Raw genomic sequence first — 23,702 nt, 5'->3', positions numbered from 1 at the left:
TATCCACTTTGTTTCCAGTTCTTAGTTACCACAAAAGATGAAGGTATGACTGTTTTGGTATATATACAGGATGTTTTGGGATTTTTTATATACCTTTGACCACTTTGGGACATGTCTCTAGCAATAGCTTTCTCCAGGTCAAAGGTTATTATGGACATTTGTTCCCTTTTCTCCCATAATTCCAAATTGCTTTACAGTACTGTTGGATCATTTCATTCCACTACCAAAAAAGTATTAATGCACTTGACTTTCCATAGACTGTAATATGGAGATGAGTAGTGGAAAGGAGGAAATAGGGTTGAAAGTTGTTGAATCATGTTTGTTGATTTTTGAAAATCAAGTGTCATGTAAATAATTCTTTGCTTAACAGAGTTTCTCAACCTATGACACTGCCTCTAGATTATGTACTGAAAGAAGAAAGTTGGAGCAAAGCTTTGAAATGACCTGTACTCCTATGGCCCAACACTATTTTTAAAAAATTGAATCATTACTTTGATTAAAATTTCCCTTCATTCTGCTTTCTCTTGATAAAAATGTTTTTGCTAATACGCTAAAAAAAACTTTTAATAAAGCTCTTATTCTAAGTAATATGATATCGTAGAAAACTTGTAGTTAGAAAAGACTTGTAATCAGGAAAATAGATAGAAATGTCATTTCAGATACTTAACCCTGAGCAAGTCACTTAACTAACTTGTGCTGAACTTTTTTCACTTCATAATTATTCATTTCTTACACTAGCACAGGGACATTTCGTTATATTCATGTACCACAATTTGGTTAATCATTCTCCAGTCAATGGACATCCTGTTTGTTTCCAACTCTTTGGTACCAAAAAGTATTGCTATGAAATTTTGGTATATATGGGATTTTTCTTTCTATCTTTGACCTGCTTGGGGTATATTTCTGGTAGTAGGATCTCTGAGTCCATGGTTATATACATTTTTGACACCTTCACAGAAGAAGAGGTTGGATTAAATGACCTCTACGTTCCTTTTCAGCTCTAAATCTGTGACTTTGAGGTTCTATGGAAAAAATATTAACCCTCAATAAAAACATCTAAATGTAAAAATATAGAAAGGGGTTTCACCTTAAACTCTATTATTTACAATTTATTTTAAAATTCTAATGAATATTGTATTGAACTTGAGGGGGAAGGGCACAGCAATGTCAGCAACTTTGCAAAGCTTTCCCAACTCACTCTTCTAAACATCAAATTGAATTCTGAGCGGATTAACCAACAAAAAGTCACAATGAATCCTTTTTCCAGTTTAGGGACAGAGGGGTCTAGAGACACTTGAGAGGGAGTTGGCCCAGAACATGGCATAACAGAAGAGCAACCTTTGTTATTGTGTTGCTGTTGTGAGGCAGGTGGCCTTGCACAGCCCTCCCTCATTTAAATCCAATTCCCTTGCATATCATGTCATCATCTCCTTATTGTGGGCCCTTACAGTGGTGGTGGAGTAATAGTAGCTGCTGCGCAGGGTATGCCCAACATCCAGAGTCAGAAAGGGATTCTAGGCAGACCCTGATGCCATCACTGGGTACAGAATTGGGTGCCATTTGACAGCTTCATTGCAGTATCTAATTCTGGATTGCAGTCCTAGGAAAGAGAGGAGTGCTTACAGTCACAAGGGAGCAGTAGCCCAAACTGGTTAAGGACCAGGAGGAGAGTGACCAAATCAAATCTAAATCACACCACTTTGGAGGCATCAAAAACTTACAGGACCCCACTGAGTTGTGAAAGTAGTAAAAGGACATAAAAATTTGAAGCAGTATTTATGCGAAATTTTATATCTCTAAACTTATGTTATTAATAAAAGAGAAAAAGAGCAGATCAACTAAATGGAATGTAATTAAAAAAACTAGAATAACAAATTAAAAATCTCAGGTTAAATACAAAAATATAAATCTTAAAAAATCAAAGGAAATATTAATAAAATTTAAAAGGCTATTGAATCAATAAATATAGATATTAGCCGCTTTAAAAATCATTAACTAATTTTTTTTCTTTTTTTTTCAAATAACTTTTTATTGACAGAACCCATGCCAGGGTAATTTTTTACAACATTATCCCTTGCACTCACTTCTGTTCTGATTTTTCCCCTCCCTCCCTCCACCTCCTTCCCCAGATGGCAAGCAGACTAATTTTTTACAAATGAAAATCAAATTACTAATATCAAAAATGAAAAAAGTGAATACACAACCAATGAAGATGAAATTAAAGCAATTATTAAGTTATTTTGTCCAACTATATGCTAATAAAACACAATCTAAATGAAAGAGGTTAAAAAATAAAATGGATAAAAAAAAAAGAAGAAATGGAATGCTTAAAGAACCCTATATTAGAAAAATTCCTTCTATGAGATAAACATGGGTTTATATACTTAAACGAAGGATAAAAAACAGAGAAACTATAGATCAATTTTTCTAATTAATATTAAAGCAAATATTTTATATAAAATGCCAGCAAAGGGATTTACAGTAATATATTACAAAGATCATATGCTATGACAAGTTGGAACTTCTACCAGAAATGCAATGCTGATATTATATTATAAGCATATTATATATATATTATATATACATACATATATATATGAATTATAAGCATAATTCACCATATCAATAACAAAAATGGCAAAAAGTATTTATTTCAATCCATATAGAAGAGCTTTTGACAAAATACAATACCATCCCTATTAAAAATATTGAAAGCAGGGAATAAATAGAATTGTTCTTAAAATATTAAGCAGAATCAATCTAAAGTCAAAAGGCAAGCATTATGTGTAATGGGTGTCTTTCCAATAAGATTAGTGGGTAAACAAAGATGTTCATTATGACCATTATTATTCAATAATGTACTAGAAATGCTAGTTGTCACAATAAGAAAAAAAATTGAAGAAATAAGCATAGAAAATGAGAAAACAAAACTTTCATGTTTTGTAAGTGATATGATTCACTTAGAGAATTCTACAGAATCAATAATAAAACTAGTTTGAACTTCATCAAAGTTGCAGGATATAAAATTAATTTACATAAATCATCTGCATTTCTGTATATTCTCAACAAAATCCAGCAGGAAAAGATTGAAAGAGAAATGCCATTTAAAATAACTACAGCCAGAGTAAAATACAAGACCTACAGAGGGAACTTTATGAACACAATTACAAAACACTCATTACATAAATAAAGACAAATCTAAAAAAACTGGAGAAATATTACTTGTTCGTGGATGTAGAGTCAATATAATAAAAATGATAATACTACCTAATTTAATTTACTCAGTGCCATATCAAACTAGCAAAACACTTCCTTTATAGAACTAGGGGGAAAAAATAACAAAATGCAGCTGGAGGAACAAAAGGTCAAGAATATCGAGGAAATCACTGGGGGGAAATGGGAGAGGGGGCCTGATCTCAAACTATATAACAAAGCCATAAATATCAAAATAACATGGTATGAGATAAGAATTAGAGAGAATGATCAGTGCAATATATTTCCTGTTTAGTTGTAGTCACACTTGATGCTTCATGACTTCATTTGGGGTTTTCTTTGCAAAGATAGGGGAGTGGTTTGATATTTCCTTTTCCACTTTATTTTATGGAGGAGATGTTAACAAGGCAAAACAGGGTTAAGTGATTTGCCCAGGGACACACAGCAACAATGTTCCTGAGGCTGGATTTGAATTCAGGAAACATCATTCTGACTCCAGGCCTCTGTACTCTATCCGCTTCCATCATCTAGTTGCCCAGTAGACTAAATAAATAAACAAATCTGTGAGAGGGAAGATCTTTTTCTTCTTGCCCACTGCAGGAGTAGCCCCTAGTGTTATCTGATCAGAATTAGTTAACCAGTATTGATTAGGAGCCATGTTAATTGTTATTTCACATTTAACATCCTAGTTTATACAACACATATTATTATTTTCCCGGTCTGAAAATCCTATCAGGCAACAAGTCCATACAGCAAAGAAACGGAGCTGTCCAGTCAAGCACTATTCGTCCGAATCAATATCCGGTATTACCTTGACATAAACCTCAATTCTCCTATCTGTGAAATGAGAAAATTCTAATAGATGAGTTCCAAGAACTATCCCAGCTGAGCCTGGGTTGTGGTTTCAACAAAATCGGATCTCTCCGAAATCCCTTATGATTTTTTATTTGTCAAATCTACTAGACAAAATTTCGCCTGCTCTCTGCAGCCTTTGTCAATCACGATTTTCGAGACCCTGCTCTTTACGGTTTTTCCTTCTACTCTCCTCTATTATTTGGTCGTTCTTCGTCCACATCCTGCCTGCCGACTGTGACCTCAATCGACGCCCATGTTGACATTATCTGCTCCGTGCAAATGGCTCCCGATCTCCTCTACTCCTTCCGGGGCCACCAGTCTCACACATATATCTATTAAATATATGCGTGTGTTTACATACACATATTATGAATATTTATATTCATGTATTATAAAACCTATATGAAAAAACTACTAATATATTGTAAAACCTATATAAAATATACTTTTTTTTTTTATATAGTAGTTTGCCATAACGTCTCCTCCATCAGTCTATAGACTCCTGAGAGCACGGATTGGTTTTTCTTTCTTTTTTTTTTTTTCCTCTCATAACAGTATACATAATGCTTAGCATACAATTAGCATAAATACTGGATGATTGATGTTTTCCGAGTTTTCAGTTTCAATCCAAATGTCTGCACGAGGGCGACAATACTATACCTTGGCTCCGGAATTAAATGCCGAGAGCATCTGGCCAGACGCTCATGTTACAGCGTTTACCCGGTAATAGTGGGACGAGTTTCAGTTATTTTTTATACATTGGCGCACAGAAGGTGATAAACAACAAAAGGACGGAAAGGAAATGGAGGGAAGGGGGTGGACACACACCCAAAACAACACACATAATGCGCGCGCGCGCACTCGGCATCTGGGGAAGGAAGCCTGCCTTGGCGGGACAAACACAGCTTCCAGGCTCAGGCCTGCTCCCAGCAACCAACCGCTGTCTAAGCGGTGTTCACAACTTAAGACGAAGGGCGGGCCCTTCCGAGGTGTCGGTCACAGCGTTCCTCGGACTCTGATTGGCCACAGCCCTCTGTCACGTGTCCTGGGGCGGAGGCATATAAGCTAGGAGGCGAAGGAGGTGTTCCGCCATTTTGTGGACGTCGGGGGAGTAGCGCAACAGCTGCGCGGGGACGGAGCCGGGAGGAGCGGGAAAAACCCAGTCGAGCGGTGGGAATCGTATCCCCGCTTGTTAAGCCACAGCAGACGGTAAGGAATCAGGCAGTGGAGCGGGCGTGCGGGGTTTTTTTCGCTGCCGTTGTAGTCGTGAGGCCAGAGCGAGGCCGAGCGCAGACAAAGAGGCACCGCCGCCATTTTGTGACGTTCGGTGGTCGGCGGTCGAGGTGACTTGGGTAGTGCAGGGAAAGACTTCGAGGGTCCTGACCAGAGATTGGGCGCCTGGGGAGCGCAGGGAGGGGAGATCCTGGGCCTGAGGAGTGAGGAAGGCCAGGAACGGGGATCGGGGGACGAAACGTGAGGCGGGCGCGGCCTCCGGCTCATGGCGCCTCTTCTCGTGCGGCCCGCTCCATGATTCCTATAGCTCAGCCTCCCTTGCGCAAAACTTCCCGCGCTTCTGGGGGCGGGAGTAGGTTAGAGGGCGCCAGACCTCGGCCTCGGCTTCCTGGCCTCCGGAGTGCGGGGGCTGGAGAGAGTACTTGGGCCTGCCGGAAGCGAGCGAGGGAAGGAGGGGGCCGGGCGGCCGCTTTGTTGCTGCGGGCGCTTCCCCCATCGGCGCCCAATTAAACGTGGGCCAATGGGTGCTGCGCACATAGAATCCATTACGCAGATTCCCGCTCAATCGGCACCAAAACTCTTGGAGGCGCCGCAGCACAGGCCTGAAACTTGTTGCCAGGGGTGTTCGCCGTTTTTGTTTTGTTTGAAATTGTGTGAGGGTTTTGACCCGTTTATATTTAGCTCTCTAAATTTTGCTGTAGCCTGTTCCAACGTGCTTCCAGAAAAATACGAAGGTTGGGTGTGGCGTGTTTTCTACCTAGTTGTGTTTGTGTTGGCTTAAATGATGAAATGGGAGACGATTTGCCCGATGTTTACAGCATCCAATTTTACTGTTTTGGTTCAGAGCCTCTTTTTTGAAATTTTTTGACTTTTGGGTTGTTTTAACTACGTGTGCCCTATGAAGTTAAAAATTGGATTGTTACTCAGATACTTAACTGTAAATGTGACAATCAAGAAGGCAGCGTACTTGAGAATATTCATCATTTCCCTTTAGCTGTATGTATTTTAACCAAGAATACACAAGAGCATCAGTGGCCCACTATTGAATGGTGTAGTAGAGAACAAATTATAACTTTTTATAAAGAATTATTAAATAAGAATATTAAAAGTCAGTATAGATTTGCAGTTTTGAAGGATGATCTGCAATTGTGCCTAACAAACATTAAGTCCCGATTATGCGCCAGAGCCCAGAAATTCTTAGGGTTGGGGGTACAAAGAAAAACAGTTCCTGGGTAGGTGCCTCACCTAATCCATAATCTAATGGGTGACTGCATAGAGAAAACAAAACATACAGGATAAATTGGAGATAAATTTTATTAGAAGAGACTAAATAGTCCTCCTTTCAAGGAGGAAGGTGGGGGGTGGGGAAGACTCCTTGCAGAAAGCTAAATTTGCAAAAGGCAGAAGGGATCATTAAATGAATCTTTGGTTTTGAATGTCTGCTAATGGACTACACTACAAAGACTTGGATTTCCTGGGCACTTAAGGGCCAGTTTAGGGGTGGGGATCTTGAAATAACTGGTCTTTTTGTCAAAGACTGCTTCTGGAACTACTTCCATACATACTCACTACATAGTTTGGTGGAGGGTTTTGGGGAGGAGAGTTGGTGAGTAGTTGGAGAAGGGAGCTGAATTTCATTCAACTTTTCTTGTTTTTGATATATTGGCATATGAAGCTGATGAAAGATTTTATTAAAGTTCTCCAAATACTAATTTTTTTTTTTTTGCCTTTTTACCATTATCTCATTACAGAGATGCATCGTGACTCTTGTCCACTGGACTGTAAGGTTTATGTAGGTAACCTTGGTAACAATGGCAACAAGACCGAATTGGAGCGAGCTTTTGGATATTATGGGCCACTCCGAAGTGTGTGGGTTGCAAGAAATCCTCCCGGCTTTGCTTTTGTTGAATTTGAAGATCCCAGAGATGCAGCTGATGCTGTTAGAGAACTAGATGGAAGGTAATATTTAATGTATTATCTCTGTAAAGTTGTTTCTCTCATATGTGAATTATACACTTATTCATTGGATTCACTAGAAGTAATTAATGGATTGTACATTATAAAATTGTGACAATTATAGCATTTTAAGGCAATTCTCATTTATAGAAGCAAAAATTGAGGTACATATAATTTGCCTATCAGCGCACATTTAGAATTGGTTAGGAACCTTGGATGATACCAGTGACAACTATACATTTAGATCACTACTATATGAATGATCAAAATAAATCATTCAGATTCAGTCCAAACTTTTATCATTCTCATGTACAATAAAGTTAGGATTCACAAACTAATAAAATAGGGTTTCTTTCTTGTTGATTTGTAGAATGATTCTTGATGCAACTTTAAAAAGTAATATTAGGGTTAGGATAGAGTTGCTGGGCCACCTAACTTTGCTTATTGTCAGAATTATTTCATTGCACATTGATATTACAAAGCCACTATCGAAAATGAATCAAACTATAAAATTCGTGATTTTTAATACTTATTTGTAGTGTGCCATCTAGTGTTTAAAAATTCTTAGTTTTTAAAGGCCTGAAATACATATATATGCTATATTCATTGTACTTCCCATTTTATTGCATTTGTCTAAACTGGAATAGTAATCACCAAGTTTCAGTAGTGCCGTATTAATACATATATTTGTAAACTAATTTAAAATACAAAAGGCAACCAGATAATTAAGAGTATAAAGTTGTGTGGTAAAGTCATAATTTTGAAATGAGGTTATAATTAAGGTAACAAACAGAATTGGTAAACCAAGACCAATGTTAGGGATCCCAGATGCTGAATCCATAACTTAAATATTGTCTCCTGTGTTGGGATACAAAGTTGATGAGACATGGTTTTTAAGCAGTTTAAGACTTTCATTTTGTAGACTTCTTGCAAATTGCTCAACATCTTAGACCCTTTTTTTGCATTTAATACCTTGTAAAGTTTTGTGTCTCAGCTCTCTTCTGTAATATAATCTTAAAGGAGGTATTTAGTTTTAATAATTTGATATTCCTCCCAGTGTCTTACCATATAGTTGCTTAAATGTTGAATAAGTATGTTTATGTATTGCACATGCTTATAGGCATTTTGCATGAAATCGGGTAGGGAAGGAATAGAGAGAACAGTGAACTCTTGTATCACTAAGAAGCCAAAACTAAGTGATGGATTTGAAGTAAAGATCAGCATCTAAAGTGTTTGTAATTAAGGTGTTTTTTTTGTGTGTGTGTGTGTGTTTTTATAGTTAGGTGGGTTTTTTGTTGTTTGTTTTTGGTTTTGAGAACATTTTTTAGTAATATATATTTTTTTCCTTTTAAAGAACACTTTGTGGTTGCCGAGTAAGGGTGGAACTGTCGAATGGGGAGAAAAGAAGTCGGAATCGTGGTCCTCCACCTTCTTGGGGTCGTCGCCCACGGGATGATTATCGGAGAAGAAGTCCTCCACCCCGTCGCAGGTACTTCAGAATCAAAGAATGTGTTTAGAGCCCTTGGTGTTGAACCATAGAGCAATATAGGAACAGGTGTTTCCCTAAAGCATGTTGTTGGGTAACATCTATTGCTGAGATTCTGAGGTGTTTTTTGTTATTTTTTTGTTTTTGTTATTTTTTGTTTTTGTTATTTTTTTGTTTTTGTTTTTTTTTTTTTTTTTTAAATAAAACAGCCTTGCTGGGGCGATAGTGGGGAGTTTTTATCTTAAGTTGATGCTGAATGTTGGCTTTGGTCTTTAGGTCACTGTTCAAGTTTGATAGTCAGTAACTTCAGTCCTGGATCTATCTTCTTCAAGTTATTTTAGTTCATCTTCTAGCACATCTTTTCCAGTCTTCCCTTTTACTTCAATTTTAGGCCATTTCCCATTCCTTGACTCAATGACAGACTAAACATACAACAGTTTAGCTTTCCACGCAAATGTATCTTTCTACTTTGTTTGCACAATTGTAATATTTATTAAGAATGTTACAACTGGTGAAGTAGAAATTAATCTTAAACTAGTTTAAACTTAGGTCACTAATAAAGGGGGCTAAACAGGATGTAATTCCAATCATCTTAAGTTTTTCAAACCCAAATCTGACATTTCAGTTTTTTTTTTTGGTAATAAAAAATGGCACATCACTCTTGGACTCAGATGTTGTTGTCTGGAGGCTATCTGCACCTCCTCAAATCTCCAACATGATTTCTACAGGGCTGAATTTACCTGTAAAAGGTGAGTGAAGTCCTTCTTAGGAGATGGGAGTTTGAAACTGCCCCTTCTGCTATTTTAAAAATAAAACAAACAAAAGGCCAAAAAAAAAAAAAATCCACCCCACACTTGTTGCCCATCGTAATAAGATTATATGTTAGCTAATAGATGGTTGTACTGATGGCTTGTTTTTTTCATTTTTTTTTTGTGCTTTTTGGTCCATCTATTAATAAAAATGAACCCCGTTACAGAGTCACCATCATGTCTCTTCTCACCACCCTCTGAGTCTGCATTAGCCAGTCAACTAGCCCTTTCAGCGTCATGTGACCAGCGCGCCCCATTCAGCTTGGCTGGTGTCGTTTCACATGACCCAGGCATGGCCAGTCGTCAGGTTGCACCGCCCTTTGGTTCCCGAGCATGCTGTTTTCTCTCAGCCTTCTCTCCAACCTTAACCAAATCGGCAGCAGCCACCTCGACCGCCCACACATTCCTGGCCAATCAGCTCAGCTGTTTATTTACCAAATGTCTTCACAACAACTACAGCAGCAGCCTTCGGCTAACAAAAAAGCAGGAAAAATCCACAACACCCCCTTCGCCAACCAACTAAATACAACGCAACATCTGGCAAAACCTTTTCAGCAAATTCTTCCTGGCCGTCAGTCCGGCAGCCTCACCTCACCATTTCTAGCTTGTTGAAACCCAAAACTAGTAAGTTTTTCCTGCTTATACAGTTTACTGCTGGTTAAAATAAGGAGTAAGCGGCTTAAGTAATTACTTTTCTCGATCAAAGGCTGGCTGTGCATAATTGAATGGTAACGTACAGATATTGCTTGAATAAAACTTTTAAGGGTGATAGGGAACTTATAATGTAACTAGAACCTCAAGCAAAACTCATTTGCATGTGTGAGATGCCAAACTAAAAATTTAATATCTCTAACAAATTTAGCTTTCCTTTCTAGCAAAATTTTGTTGAATCCTATCACCTTTAAATGGTTTTACTAACCGTTTTCAAAATTTAAAACAATTTTTGGGGTGAAGTGGGCCAAGCTAAGGTAATTTTTTTTGTAAGCCTAAACACACACTTAAAATGTGACAATCACAAATATGCAGTTCTAATGTATCACTTAATGGCATCAATATTTACACTGAGCGCGTTTTCACGGTTTTTCACTTTATCCACTTGGTACCTTAAGTCTTGTCAAGGACTTCTAGGTTTGCATGGGTTCCAAATACTGGTCTATGGTACTGTTTTTGGAACTACTTGTGGGACTACATTTTGGCGTGGTGTTTGGGTAGTGAAGTTAGTTGACGTGGAAGTTTTGCATTGGACAGATCTGCTGTGAAGCATTCTTTGTTAAAGTGAATTCATGGTTGGAATACCTGCTTTTCACTTGAGCTTTTTGTTCCTTAATCCTTCTGTGCTTTTTTTGTTTTGGACGATGGGTGCCAGTTCTTCGGCACGATCACTGGGCCCAACAGTGAGATTGAAAAGTTGGGAAATGCCTCACGCCATAAATACTAAAATTGATAGTGAGCCTAATTTGTCCTGTTTCTGATTGTAGATCACCACGGAGAAGAAGCTTTTCTCGCAGCCGGAGCAGGTAAAGCAGTTTACATATTTTGTTTTGGGGGTTTTTTGTCAGTAATTCTCTTGTCAGTTGAAGTTTGTTAGGTGAGTGAATTAAGAAATTTTCAAGCTAAATTTTTGGGGGAGAACAGGGCATCTTCAGCCTGTAGTTCTCTAAGCTTTCTGATCTACATTTTTCCAGTTAGAAGTCTTTTTTTTTTTTTTTTTTTTTTGTTATTTCGGTTGAAATGGACAATTTTCTTTTTCCTTGAATTCAACATTTTATATCTTAGCCTTTTCATTTATGCAAACTGATTCCCTTGTTTGGAATGCCCTTTTTTTCTCTGCTTTTCAGGATATATAACTTCCTTCAAAGCCCAACCCAAGTTCTATCTGCCATCTGGGCAGTCTTGACTTTTTAATCCCATTCCAATTCTGCTCTTATCTGTAGATAATAAGAATTCTGTAGTATTGAGAGCAGACTCTTTCCCCTCCCCCCTCCCCCCAAATTCCTAGTGCCTTTCATGGTGCTTTAGTTATAATAGGTGTGTAATGAATATTGAATTACTCTTTTATGCTCTGTTAGTGGGATCAGCTTTAAATCTTATCTCTAGTACTTTGAAATAATTTGACACTTAAATTTGAGTAGACTTAGTGAGAGTAGACTTAGTGATCTTTGTTTCTTTTACTACTTTAGGTCCCTTTCAAGAGATAGAAGAAGAGAGAGATCACTGTCAAGGGAGAGAAATCATAAGCCTTCTCGTTCCTTTTCCAGGTCTCGCAGGTAGGTTCCTTAAATAATTTGAGCAAACTACAGAAATAGCTCTGTGTGTATGTGTATATGTATATATTTATGTATTTTTTTTTTTAACTACATGTACAAAATAGACCTTTTATCTGATTCAAGTCAGGTATTGAAATATAATAATTTTTTTTCCCCTTGTTCAGTCGCTCTAGGTCAAATGAAAGGAAATAGAACATCGGCCTTCAAGAGGAGTGATGTACAGGAAGTAGCCCTTCATTTGACAGGAGCATGTACAGAACATTACAAGTTTTGTTTGAGCCTTCATAAGCTCAGTGCATTTTTAAAATGTTTTAGCTGTTAAAATTTGTTTATTGTCTTGTAACAGTGACACATGTAAAGATGTGTATCTGTATGGTTTAAAACAGATCATATAAGGCATGTAATACCAAGAATTTGTTAACTTTACAGTGTTCCCTTAAACGAAATTCTAATTTCTATTGATTTTTATTGTTTTGCATCGATTTGCAAATTTCTAAAACCTGCAATGGCTAAAAAATATCTTGTGTCTTCTGGGGAGGAAATGACAGACTACATTGGAGAACCTTGATTTTTGTCCACAGCAGATTTATATGTGCAGCATCAGTTAAACGAAATGTATTGTTAAAGCTCCTCTTAGAACAGGCCAGCAGGTAAATTGGAAAGTAAAAAGCATACAAAAATAAAGATAATTGCTTTGCTCAAATGTGTGATGGCAATTTTAGAAAAGAAAAACAAATTATTCTAAGTAGACACATATCTTTAAGTGAAAACCTTTAAGAGGTTTTGAGGAATTTAGTTTTTTTTTTTTTTTTTTTTACACTTAAGGTCATGGATTCTTTTTGTAGTTGATGCACTGTGAGTAAATAAGTAGTGATATAAAAATTTGCCATTCACACAGACTTCCCAGTTTAAGGGTACATTGTAGAGATAAAACTTTTTGAGTTACTGTGCAAGATTTTTTTTCATGATGTCATTTGTAACATGTTTTGTGAGACCTTCGGGATTAAAGTTTTGGTTACAAATTGTTGCTTAACTTTTGAATACTTAAAAGTTTTCCTTGTAGAACCTAATTCAGCCTATGAGCTTGGTACATGCAGTCCAGGTTTAAACATTCCTATCAGAAGCCATACTTATATTTTTCTTGTTAAAGTGCTTTTGAAGTAATAAAATACTAGCTAGCCTATTTGTGTGGTAGCCAGTTGAATCCACTGTTCATCACAGTTCTTGTATAAAAGCAGTTGATTGCACAAAGCTGCTACTTTGAGTTGGACTTGATTACTTTGAGAGTGGTTTCTTGGTTGGGGGAGGAGTAGTTCTGCTAGGTAATCATAGTTGCCCTCTCCTTAAAAAGAGAAGCCAGTTCAGGGTTCATGATACTGCAATTTGCTCAGAGAAATATCAGGATAATATTTCATTGTAACCCAAATTGAAATGGCCTTAAGAGGCTTTCAGCATGAAAACAATTCTCACTTAAATTTAGATTGCTTCCATTCTATAAGTTGAGGTTTTGCATGGAAATTCCAAACTAAGCATCATGATGTAAAATTCATATTATAGCTCAAATGTAACAGTGTAGAACTGAAAATATGGAGGCATGCTTAACCTTCCTGGATACTAGGAGGGATTGTAATTTCAAACTTTTGTGCACTTAGATTAAATCATAATGCAACAGTTTTGTGGCTTAGTTTCCTTAAATGTGCTTTTAAAGTAGTATTGGGTAATGTATCATAAGTTCTTTTCTCAATGTCAGTTCAGGCATTACATTGAGATAAAATTCTGAGTAAATTTCATTTGAAATATTTCCTGAACGTTCCATAAATTCATATTATGTGAAATTTATTTCAGATAGCTGTGGTTGCACTGTGTCAATAGGATACAATTTTATGCACCCTCTAAGAAGACCAATGAGTAGCAACAGTAGCTAACCATAAGATTTTTGAATCAGAGTTCACTTATTCAGAAGAGGCTTCCTGAGTACCCCCCCTCCCCCAAAATAGCTACATTGGGAACTGGAAGAATTTTACTTAAATGAAGAATAATTTTTTTATTCTACAGCACTTAAATATTTCAGAACTCTCCTTTAAGGGGAGGGGAAAGTCTCACTGTGATCACACAATACAAGGTAGGGATTTCATTGTTCCCCCAAGAAGCCTGTCTTCTTGGTTTTCCAATTATGAAATTTAGCCTATTTGTAGAGACTCATCATTACCCATCCCCCCCTTCTGAAGTAATGCTGCTTGGAGGTGTCTGTAAGTAAAACATCCTTTGAGATATATGCACGACTTCATATTTGTCTAAAACGTTCATAGTTCTAGAAGAGCTAGAGAAGGCTTGGGGAAGGAAGCTTTGGTTATGTGTGTTCCCTTAGAACCCTGGGAGGTGAAGATATGATTTAGGTAAACCAATTTGCATACTCTTAGCATGGTACTAGTACTAGCCATAATTGAAAACACTTTATACTACAACAGACTGCTTTTGTGCTGTTCACTCAACATTAGTTAAATTAAGTGATGAGAAGTTTATACACAATTCTATTTTTCAAGGAGCTTTATGGTTTTAAGTTTGTATTCAGCATTAAAATTTTGAGAAATTATTTTTAGACATGAAATTATGAGTTGAGGTATACTGATTAAAGTGTCCACTAGGGGTCGCTGTATTAATAATCTTTGATTCATTCTAATTGAAAGTGTAGGGATTGGTTTTTTTTTTTTTTTAAATAACAATACCCAGAGGTATTTTTATGCATCTTGGTTGAGTATTTCTGTGCTGCAGGATCTTTTATTGTGTCCTGTGTTGATGTCATTTAGTCCTAGCCAGGGCAATGGGAGAAGAAAAGAGTTATTAATTGCCATAGTTAATAGTTCTCAAATACTTTGTATTTGTGTAACACTTTCAAAGCACTTTCATGTTCCTTAGTTCCTCACTAATATCCTTAGGTCATAATTTTTAGTTCCTGTTAGAGCTGGGGTTTAAGTTCATGTCTTGTGCTTCCCTGATTTCAGATTTGCATAAAATATAAACATTTGATTAAAGTTGTTAATAAATGGGAAAACTGGCAATATTTTTTATTATTGAGCTTTAGTTGAAGCAAAAATGTGATTAGTTCTTGAATGAGAAGATGCATACATTGATAATTGCCTAACTTTTAGTTCTACTTTTGCTGTTTAAAATGTATGCCTGTTAAAGAAAATAAAGCTTTAATGTCAACATAGTTCAGTATAGGCTTATTGCCTAATATATTATAGTCATAAGGAAGCCAAATATTTAAGATGAAATGATTGTTTTTCCAAAGTATAATGCCTTAACCAGACCAACATTCTTGCTTTTAGAATTTGGGCTGGATTATTGAACAAGTCGAGAACCTTTGGATATTATGACATCAACCCAGATATTTATTTCTCACCCTTGAGTTGCTATTTAGTTGGCAAATATATCATTTCTGGCAAAATGACTTGTCTTCTTTGGAAGTTGGAAGAATAACCTTTTGCAATCCAAAAAGTTCACATCTAAGAAGGTAAACATTGGTAATGCAAAATTTGAAGACAGAGACATTGTAGATATTCCTTCCACAATGTTTGTAGTTGTTGCAGGCTAAAAAGGCACTTGATGACCAACAATGTTGAGAAACCTGTAATCTTGAACTGAACTAGGCAGGCTCCTAGACAACTGTCTACTCCCAGCACCACCATATTGGGAGCCATATCAGCTCAAGGATTTGTCCCACTACTGTGAGGAAGAATAAGAATGGAGGCTTATCTGGAAGAGCTATAATAAAAAACCAGCAAAGTCTAAAACTGAATCATTAATTTTAAAGGACATTATTAGTACAGTGAAAATAGTGATCAGACGTGTCTTTTTGTTCCATGAGATAATAATCTGGATTTTGTTTTTGTGGGAGGTAGAAATGGGAAAAGAACACAAATCATCTTAAGCTCTGGCATTCAGCAGCCTCTATAATGGTAAATATGTGTGGAAAAGGTCATGTCAACATTAAAAGGAATTTACATGAAAGGAAGACTGAAGTTCCAGATTGAATTTTACAAATGTAAAGCATTTGAAGATTGCATTGAAAATGATTTGTTATAGAATACATACATTATAGAGGAAATGGCTTTGACTCTTTCCTGTGTTTGGCATACTGTCATTATATGTGATGTCAAGTAAGGCTTCTAGAAATTCTTTGCATTGAGATTATGAGTTGTAGCATTTTTGTTTTCCCTCACCACTACCACTTAGCCATTTTGGGGGCTAAGGGAGGAAAGAACGCCCTTGAATGCAATTTGACCCAAAAAAAAAAAAAATCACTTTTGGCCATGTCCAAACTATATTTCATTCTACATCTCGAGTTCACCTCTTGTCAGGACATAGATGGCATGCTTCATTTAACACTCTTCTGGTTGAAAATTGCATTAATAAAAGAGTTCTTAAGCCAGTTTTCATTTTGTAAATTATTCTCTTGATTCTTTGCCTGTTTTACTCTTCATTGTAAAGACCCTCTCATTTCTCTGAAACTAGTTCATTTCTTAGAATATTCTTATAATTTATTTAGCTATTCCCCAATTAATGGACACTTTCCACCAACCCCTTGGTTTCTACTTCTTCGCTACTAACAAAAAGATCATTTTCTAGCTGTTTCCTTGGAGAAGGAGGAAGGAAATAAATTTTTCACTTTGTTGCCAGGTGCTGTGCCAATTGCTTTGTTTTTAACAAAATATTTCCTCTTCACTTTCCTCCCAAGCAGATTACTTTGGAGTAGCAGTAAATATCTGAGACTGAATCTGAACTCTGGTCTTCCTGAGTGTAGATCCCATCATCCCATTAGTTTGCCTCCTTAAGCTTCTGCTTAGATTCATTAATTTCATAAATGTTTACTGCTGGGGAGAGAGGTAGTTTCCATGAAGAAATTATCTGTTAAACCAGAAGATATTAATAGCACCTCCCACATGTTTTTCCCAAGATAGGTCTTATGACTTAATCTGATATGGGTTATTAGTACAGGGATCATCATATTAGTATTATCAAAAGGTTTCTGCAGTCAAATAGCTCTTTACAGACAACCTAACTCTTTGAAATTTTGATTTTTGGCACAACTAAAATTCACTTGAAATGTTGAGTGGCCACTACTGTGGATAATTGTATATCCAGTCCTATGTTGGATGCTGTGGAGTATACAGAGGTATGAGTTCTTGTCCTTGAGATACTTTCAGGTTTGGGGAGAAGTCCAAAGTACATTCTATATGGCTAGAGAATGCTTGATCGAAGGAAAACTTAAAACTTAGTATTTAATAAATCCTTGTTATATGTCATCCTGGGGCAAGTAGTGTTTTAGATCTTGATTGTCATGCAAAATGTTAATCATTACTTGTCAGTTTTGTGTCACTTGCAGATTTGACCAACTTTTCATCATGCTTTCCATGTCTTAATAAAGATGGTGGTCAACTATGGACAGAGTTCCTTGTTGTGCCAGAAAGTTCTCTCCATCTTTCCATATTGTTTAGAAGACTTGCAGAAATCCAAAATTCAAGAATATTAAGGCTACAGCATTCCCATAATTGTCCAGCAGAAAAGGAAATGGTTTGGTCTGACTTGTACTTTTAAAATTGCTTTTTATTAATATCTTTATCTCACCTGTATTTTACCTTATATATATATCTATCACCATTCCCAGAACCATTCTTATAACAAGATTTTAAAGAAGAAAAAAACACAACCAAATGTTTAAAGAAGTCAGTTGAGCTTATGTGTCATGATGAACTTAACTTTTTAAAAATAATTGTATTTGCCCATGTATAGTCTTATACTACTTCTGTTCTTTGGTTAGAGCTGGTGACTCTACCCCTTGAGGCAACAAATATTTAACTACTTGGTAATTCCAGGAGCAAGACATTCCATGTCTCAGCTTCAATAATTTTCTCTTGGCACCCCATAATTGTAATGCTTTCTTTCCTCAGCCGCTCCTACTGGCTTAACCTGGTTTCTGTTACGTCCCATCTTTTACTGGAAGCCTTTCCTAGTCTCTTTAAGAGTGCCTTTCCTTTGATAAATATTATTTATCCCACAAAATTAGCTTTGTGTATGTTCACCTTGTCTCCCCCACTAGATTGTAAGCTCCTTAAAGACAAAAACTTCTTTTGCCTCCTTTTGAATCCCTAGCATTTAGCACATTGTTTAGCAATGTAGTAGGTGCTTAAATGTTTACTAACCAATTGATTACTTCAACACAAAGTAGAGAATCAAAGAAAAACAAAAAAACATCTTGTCTCTCCTCAAAGGAATTAGTTCAAATGGGAAGATAAATTAGATACAAACAGGATATATACAAGATAAATTTGAGAATGTGAAGGAGAGGGGCTATCATTAAAGAGGGCTTAAAATCCCAACAGGTGTGGATCAGGAGAGTTAGAATTCCAGGCAGTGAAAATACATAAGTGTTTTGGGGGGAGAAAGTATTCAAAAAGGAGCTTTGTAGAGGTGAATGTCACTGGATTAGTGAACAGTGACTTAAGTTCTTTATCCAGGTATGTCATGCACAAGCTATAGGCAAATTGGACAGTTAATTTAACCAGTATCTTGTGGGTGCTGCATATATATCATGTTCTGGATGTAGAATTGAATAGTAAAAGAATAAGATTGATCTGTCTTAAGAAAAATTAATGTTTTCCAATGATCCCAAACTGCTGCAGAAATATAGTATTTGGGTGGGTTTTAAGGATCTATAATCACAGTACACCATGATATTGGAAGAATCAAAATTGGGATGACCCACCAAACAACTAAATGTATACAGTAATTAAAAACAAACTTATTCAAGAGCAAGAATGATTGGTTAAAAAACAAAGCCAAAAAAACACTGGGGGAGGACATGTGACTGGATGAGACAGGCTAGTAGTGTCCGAAACAACAGTAAATGAATTTATTCCAAGCAGTATGCTGTCACATGAAGAACAAGATTCTCTGGAGAATTACTGGGCAAATATGGATGCATGGTTTAGAGCAAAGTTTGGTTTTTTATTTTTTCCTGAGAAATTTTTCTTTTTATTTGTTTTGTGTTTCGACCTTTTTTTTTTTAAATAACTTTTTATTGCCAGAACCCATGCCAGGGTAATTTTTTACATTATCCCTTGCACTCACTTCTGTTGCGATTTTCCCCCTCCCTCCCTCCACTCCTTTGCCCAGATGGCAAGCAAAGAGCAAAGTTTTTTAAGCCTACTGTGTTACAAGACACAAATTGAGGACTATTGATACAGAATTCTGCATCCCCTCAAAACATATGAGGAAATAATAAAACATCACCAGAAGTGAGCCCAAGAAGATGAGAGAGTGATGTGTCAATGTCAATGGCTCATCATTTGCACCATATTTCTAGTTCCTACATCCTATCAGCTGGCAAGTCTTAGATTCCGTCTCAGAATCTCTTGCATCTTTCCATTCAGACCAGGATCATTCTAGTTCATTCCCTCATCACCTCTAACTTGAACTTAAAGCAACACCCTCCTAATTGAACTCTTTGTCTCTAACCCCTCCCTTTTCCAATCTTTAACACAACTGCCAAATTGAAAATCAAAAGGACTCATCACTCTTCTGCTCAGTGTTTCAAAATGGCTCCCCATTACTCCTTACTATTTAAACTTAAAAACTCCTTGCCATTTAAAGTTCTTCACAGTTTGGCATCCATCTTGTTAGGCTGATTACATGACCCACTTGATACCCCAGAAAAAGTGTCTTTGGTTCCTCTTAATATCACATCTTCCATTCTTCATCTCTTCTAATTATTTCCCTTGTGCCTAGAATAGTTTTGACTCCTCACCTCCCAAATCCTGGAAACCATGGCTCCTTCCTTCAAGGTTCCGTTTAAGACTTATGTTAAGAAGCTTACAGTATTGTGGAAGAAGCAAACTTAAATCACACTTCCTAATTTTTTGTTTGCTCCTGCTCTTCTTTAACATGGACAGGATACCACCTTTCCTTATTTTTGCAATCAATTTATGTAAAGTTGGTGTTTATTATATTATTTTGAATATTTGTAAACCTCACCCTGCTTTGTGATTTCAGTTTTTTTAAATTTAAATTCTCTTGTTTTGATATTCTGTATCAAATTTTGTAACAAATGAATTGGATATTTATAAAAATATGAAAATTTTACTGGCATGTAATTGGACAAAACAGTTTCTATTAAACTTTAGTTTTCATTTGTTGAGCACTTTAATTTTCTCTCTTTTGATGGAAGGTGTCAAACTAGCTGTAGTTTGTCCATTCTGTATATATTTTTAAAATACCTTGTGTACCTCATCAATTCAATAGGGTATAATTATTTAATTTTGCAGAATTCCTACTTGGATTTATTTTTGTTTAATTGAAATCTCCATTTTGATTTATTTTATTGTTGATGTGAAAGTTTTTAGTCTACTTTTCATGTATCTCCAAAATTTTATGTTGTCTCAATAGAAGTTTATTTGATGATATTGTAGCCAATCTGTCCCTTTTTTCATTTTATTGGATTGTTTAATCCATTCACATTCAAAATTACAAATTAGGTTTATATTTTTCTCCATCTATCTATAAAACTGCTTTTCCCTTTCCTATACTGTAAATATAATATGCTCATTCAATTGTTTTATATTAGGTGGTCCTGTTCTTACTAACTTTTTTCCTCTCTTCTCCCCTCTTCTCACTTACTACACTTTTTAAGATTTTGTTTATTAGTTGTTCTCTGACTGGTTATATATTTTTTTTGTCCTCTTTTTTTCCTTTTAGTTAGGCAGTTTCCCCTCTTCTCCCCATCAACTAGTATCATTCATTAGCTTTTACAATTTCAGTTTTTGTGTCCCTTTCAAAAAAGGATTTCTTTTACTCTAGTATCCATTTTTTCCCGTTATACTCTTGATTCATAATCCCTATAATCATCTGGTCTCTTTCTCTATATTTTTCATTCAGTCAAAAACTTCCAAGGTAACATTTTAGGTTCTTCTTTCTAGGCACTTTCTGTAATTGCCTTGTAGGGCTTACTTGATAAATCCCCTTTGCTATTGTGTCTCAGGACAATGCCAGTATTGCAGGTTATCAGAGAGGACACCGTCCCATGTTACACCTCCATTTCTTTCCCCCAATTATTTATACCCTTATTTACCTCTCCTACTCCCCGTTTGTCTAGAAATTTTCTATCTAGGTGCATGCTCTTTCTACTCTTAACAGGTGCCTGTTGCCCCTAGGAGTTCCATCCTTCCTCTCACCTCCAAGACAAATCGACTTCTCAGGCACCAAAATCTCTAGGCCTCATCCAGTTTTTAAAGTTGTTGTCTCCCTTCACCCAAAGGAATATGTGCATCAGGGGAATCCTTCTTAGGTACAAAGTAAGGCTTCCCCTTTTCAATTTTTATTTCTTATTCCCTGATAAACTTTTTTTTAAGGCCACAGAGGTCATCTTTCTCTTGTTACTAGCACTTGTTTTGACCTAGATACAATATTTACTCCTCCATCTCCCTGCTCCTCTGCCTACTTTTTATGTGTTTGCCATATTCTAATTGCTGCCACAGAAGAAACCTTCACTTCAGAGTATGGTGTCACTAATTCCCTCAAATCATGTCTTCACTAATAATTCTCCCAGATTTTTACTTTGAATCCATCTTTTTTGTGTACATTTAGACAAAAACTTTTTTATTGGTCTTTCTGTTATATTGCTGTTGATTTCTGCATGTATTCACTTTCCCTGAATTTCTGTTTGAAGTTTGAGATGCAAATAATCTTTTCAGTTCTGGTTTTCTTTCTAAAAATGTTTCAAACTCGTTTAAACTGTCGAACATTTATTACCTTGCATGATTAGGTTCCGATTTGCAAAATAGGACACCTGAAGCTGCATTCTAAGCTCCTGTGCTTTTTTGGAACACATTATTTCATTCCATCCTTCTTTTTCTAATGGATTGTTTTATTTTAATGTCTTTTCCTTTTTATTTGAAGATCTTTCTCCTGGTTGCTCACAGAACTTTTGAATCCAATTATTACATTTAGTCACTGTGTCTGGAGTTTGCAACCTTGAGTTTTTCTTGAGGCAATCTGAATTCTTTGAATTAGAATTTCATTTTTTTATATCCGGAAGTTCCTACTATTTCCTTCAATGTGGTGTTAAAGTGTTTGGGGTTTATTTTTGTTTTTGTTTTTTTTTTTTTGGTCCTGTCATGTTCTTCTGGGAGATTTATGATTGTTGGATTATCTCTACACATCCTGTCTTCAAGATCTGTGTGTTTCACCTGCACAGTGAGCATATTTTCTTTCTACATTTTTGTTTTTTACCTTTTTCCTTGGAGATTTTTTTCACATTTCTGTGTATTTGCATTCCCGATCTATAGTTCTGTCTTTATTTTTTTGGTGAGGTTTACTATGCAAATTCAATTCAATTTTTTTCTATTGTGTTTATTATTTTTACAGACAAGTTCTGCTCTTACAATTCTTATTTCTTTTTTAAAACATGCAGAAACCATGTGTGTAGTTTTCTTCCACAGTTTGTCTTATCAAATGTTGAATCATTTTCCTTTGTTTTGCAATATTTATTCATAGACACCTGAGTTCATTTAGTAGATGGGGAGACAATATTTCTGTTGTTACTATTTTTGCCGTTAGTGTTATCTGTTTATGTTCAAGGTCTTTGAGATTTCTTCTTCCTAGAATCTTCGGTACATTCAGTCTTTTTTCCTACCCTTATTTTATAACCTTATTGTTCACTTCTGACTCTCTCCCCTTTGAGAGAGAGTGTGTGTGTGTGTGTGTGTGTGTGTGTGTGTGTGTGTGTGTTAACTCCCAAGTCATCTCACCTCCCACACTGGACAATTCAGTTTTCCCAACTCGGGCCCTGCCCCACCTGATTTTTGATGATAAGAACTGCCTCCAACTAGATGCTGTGTCCTTCCTCAGGTTTACATACAGTTTAGAGCTTTTCAGCATTGGTGCTTCCAGTTGGCAGTTGCTAGCAATATTTTGCTCCAATCTTTGGTTATTGGAGGCCTGAGAAAACTTCCATAGCCTAGGACCAAAGTCTCTAAAGAACTGGGAAGAGGAAATATTTATAGTGACTCTTTTTGGGGTAGCAAAGGATTGGAAAATGTGAGTAGATGCCCATCAATTGGGGAATGGCTGAATAAATTATGATATATGAAAGTAATGGAATATTATTGTTCTATTAAAAAATGGTGAACAGGCTAGTTTTAGAAAGGCCTAGAAAGACTTAAATGAACTGATCCTGTGCAAAATAGAAACAGGAATACAATGTCCACAATAACAAGATTGTGTGATGATCAACTATGGAAGACTTAGTTCTCAATAGTTTCAGTGATCCAAGGCAATCCCAGTAAAGTTTGGATAGAAAACACCTAATTTCAGAAAGCAAACTACGAAGATTGAATGTAAATCAACACATGCTATGATAACTTTTTTTTCTTTTTCTGTTTTTTCTGTCATGGTTTTTCCCTTTTGTTCTACTTTTTTCCTTCCAACATGATTCATAAAAATGTTATTAAAAATTAATGTACATGTGCAACCAGAAAAAAAAAAAAAACAATTTTTAAAACCTGGGAAGAGGGAGTGACAATTGGAGTGTAAAAGTAGGTTTTGATATAGGCCTGTCTTTGGGTCTGCTAGTTTGGCTTCATTGCCAGTAGCTTGGGACATGGGGGAATGCTGAATGAGCTCAGAGTCAGTAAGTGTCAGTTCCTGGGATTGGAGTTTGTTTATTTTTTAACCTTGTTGCAGAATCTTGGTGTCCTAGATAGCCAGCTTTTTAAATCTGTGGTTCATAACTCTTATTTTGGGGTCTTATAACTGAATGTGAGAGTTGCAAAATTATGACTTATCAGGAAATATTTGAATTGAATTGCTATTTTATATACTTAAGTA

The 23,702-nt window shown here is 36.2% G+C and overlaps 1 protein-coding gene across 1 annotated transcript; it reads left to right on the top strand.

The window, feature by feature from the left end:
* The first annotated feature begins 4,917 nt into the window (after positions 1-4,917).
* SRSF3 (serine and arginine rich splicing factor 3) lies at positions 4,918-16,251 on the top strand. Its single transcript, XM_003769004.4, has 6 exons — positions 4,918-5,277; positions 7,053-7,260; positions 8,612-8,746; positions 11,031-11,069; positions 11,733-11,819; positions 11,984-16,251. The coding sequence occupies exons 2-6, from the start codon at positions 7,055-7,057 to the stop codon at positions 12,009-12,011; spliced, it is 495 nt and encodes a 164-aa protein (XP_003769052.1). The 5' UTR covers positions 4,918-5,277; positions 7,053-7,054; the 3' UTR covers positions 12,012-16,251.
* Positions 16,252-23,702: the final 7,451 nt, after the last annotated feature.

Source organism: Sarcophilus harrisii, chromosome 4 (genome assembly GCF_902635505.1).
Source record: "Sarcophilus harrisii chromosome 4, mSarHar1.11, whole genome shotgun sequence".
Taxonomy (NCBI): domain Eukaryota; kingdom Metazoa; phylum Chordata; class Mammalia; order Dasyuromorphia; family Dasyuridae; genus Sarcophilus; species Sarcophilus harrisii.
This window is presented reverse-complemented; position numbering and strand designations above follow the sequence as displayed.

Bases quoted from the DNA above. Each gene is read 5' to 3' on its own strand.
- SRSF3 (XM_003769004.4), top strand. From the start codon at position 7,055: ATGCATCGTGACTCTTGTCCACTGGACTGTAAGGTTTATGTAGGTAAC. The intron at 7,261-8,611 runs GTAATATTTAAT...TTCCTTTTAAAG, and splicing joins GTTAGAGAACTAGATGGAAG to AACACTTTGTGGTTGCCGAG. The intron at 11,820-11,983 runs GTAGGTTCCTTA...CCCCTTGTTCAG, and splicing joins TCCTTTTCCAGGTCTCGCAG to TCGCTCTAGGTCAAATGAAA.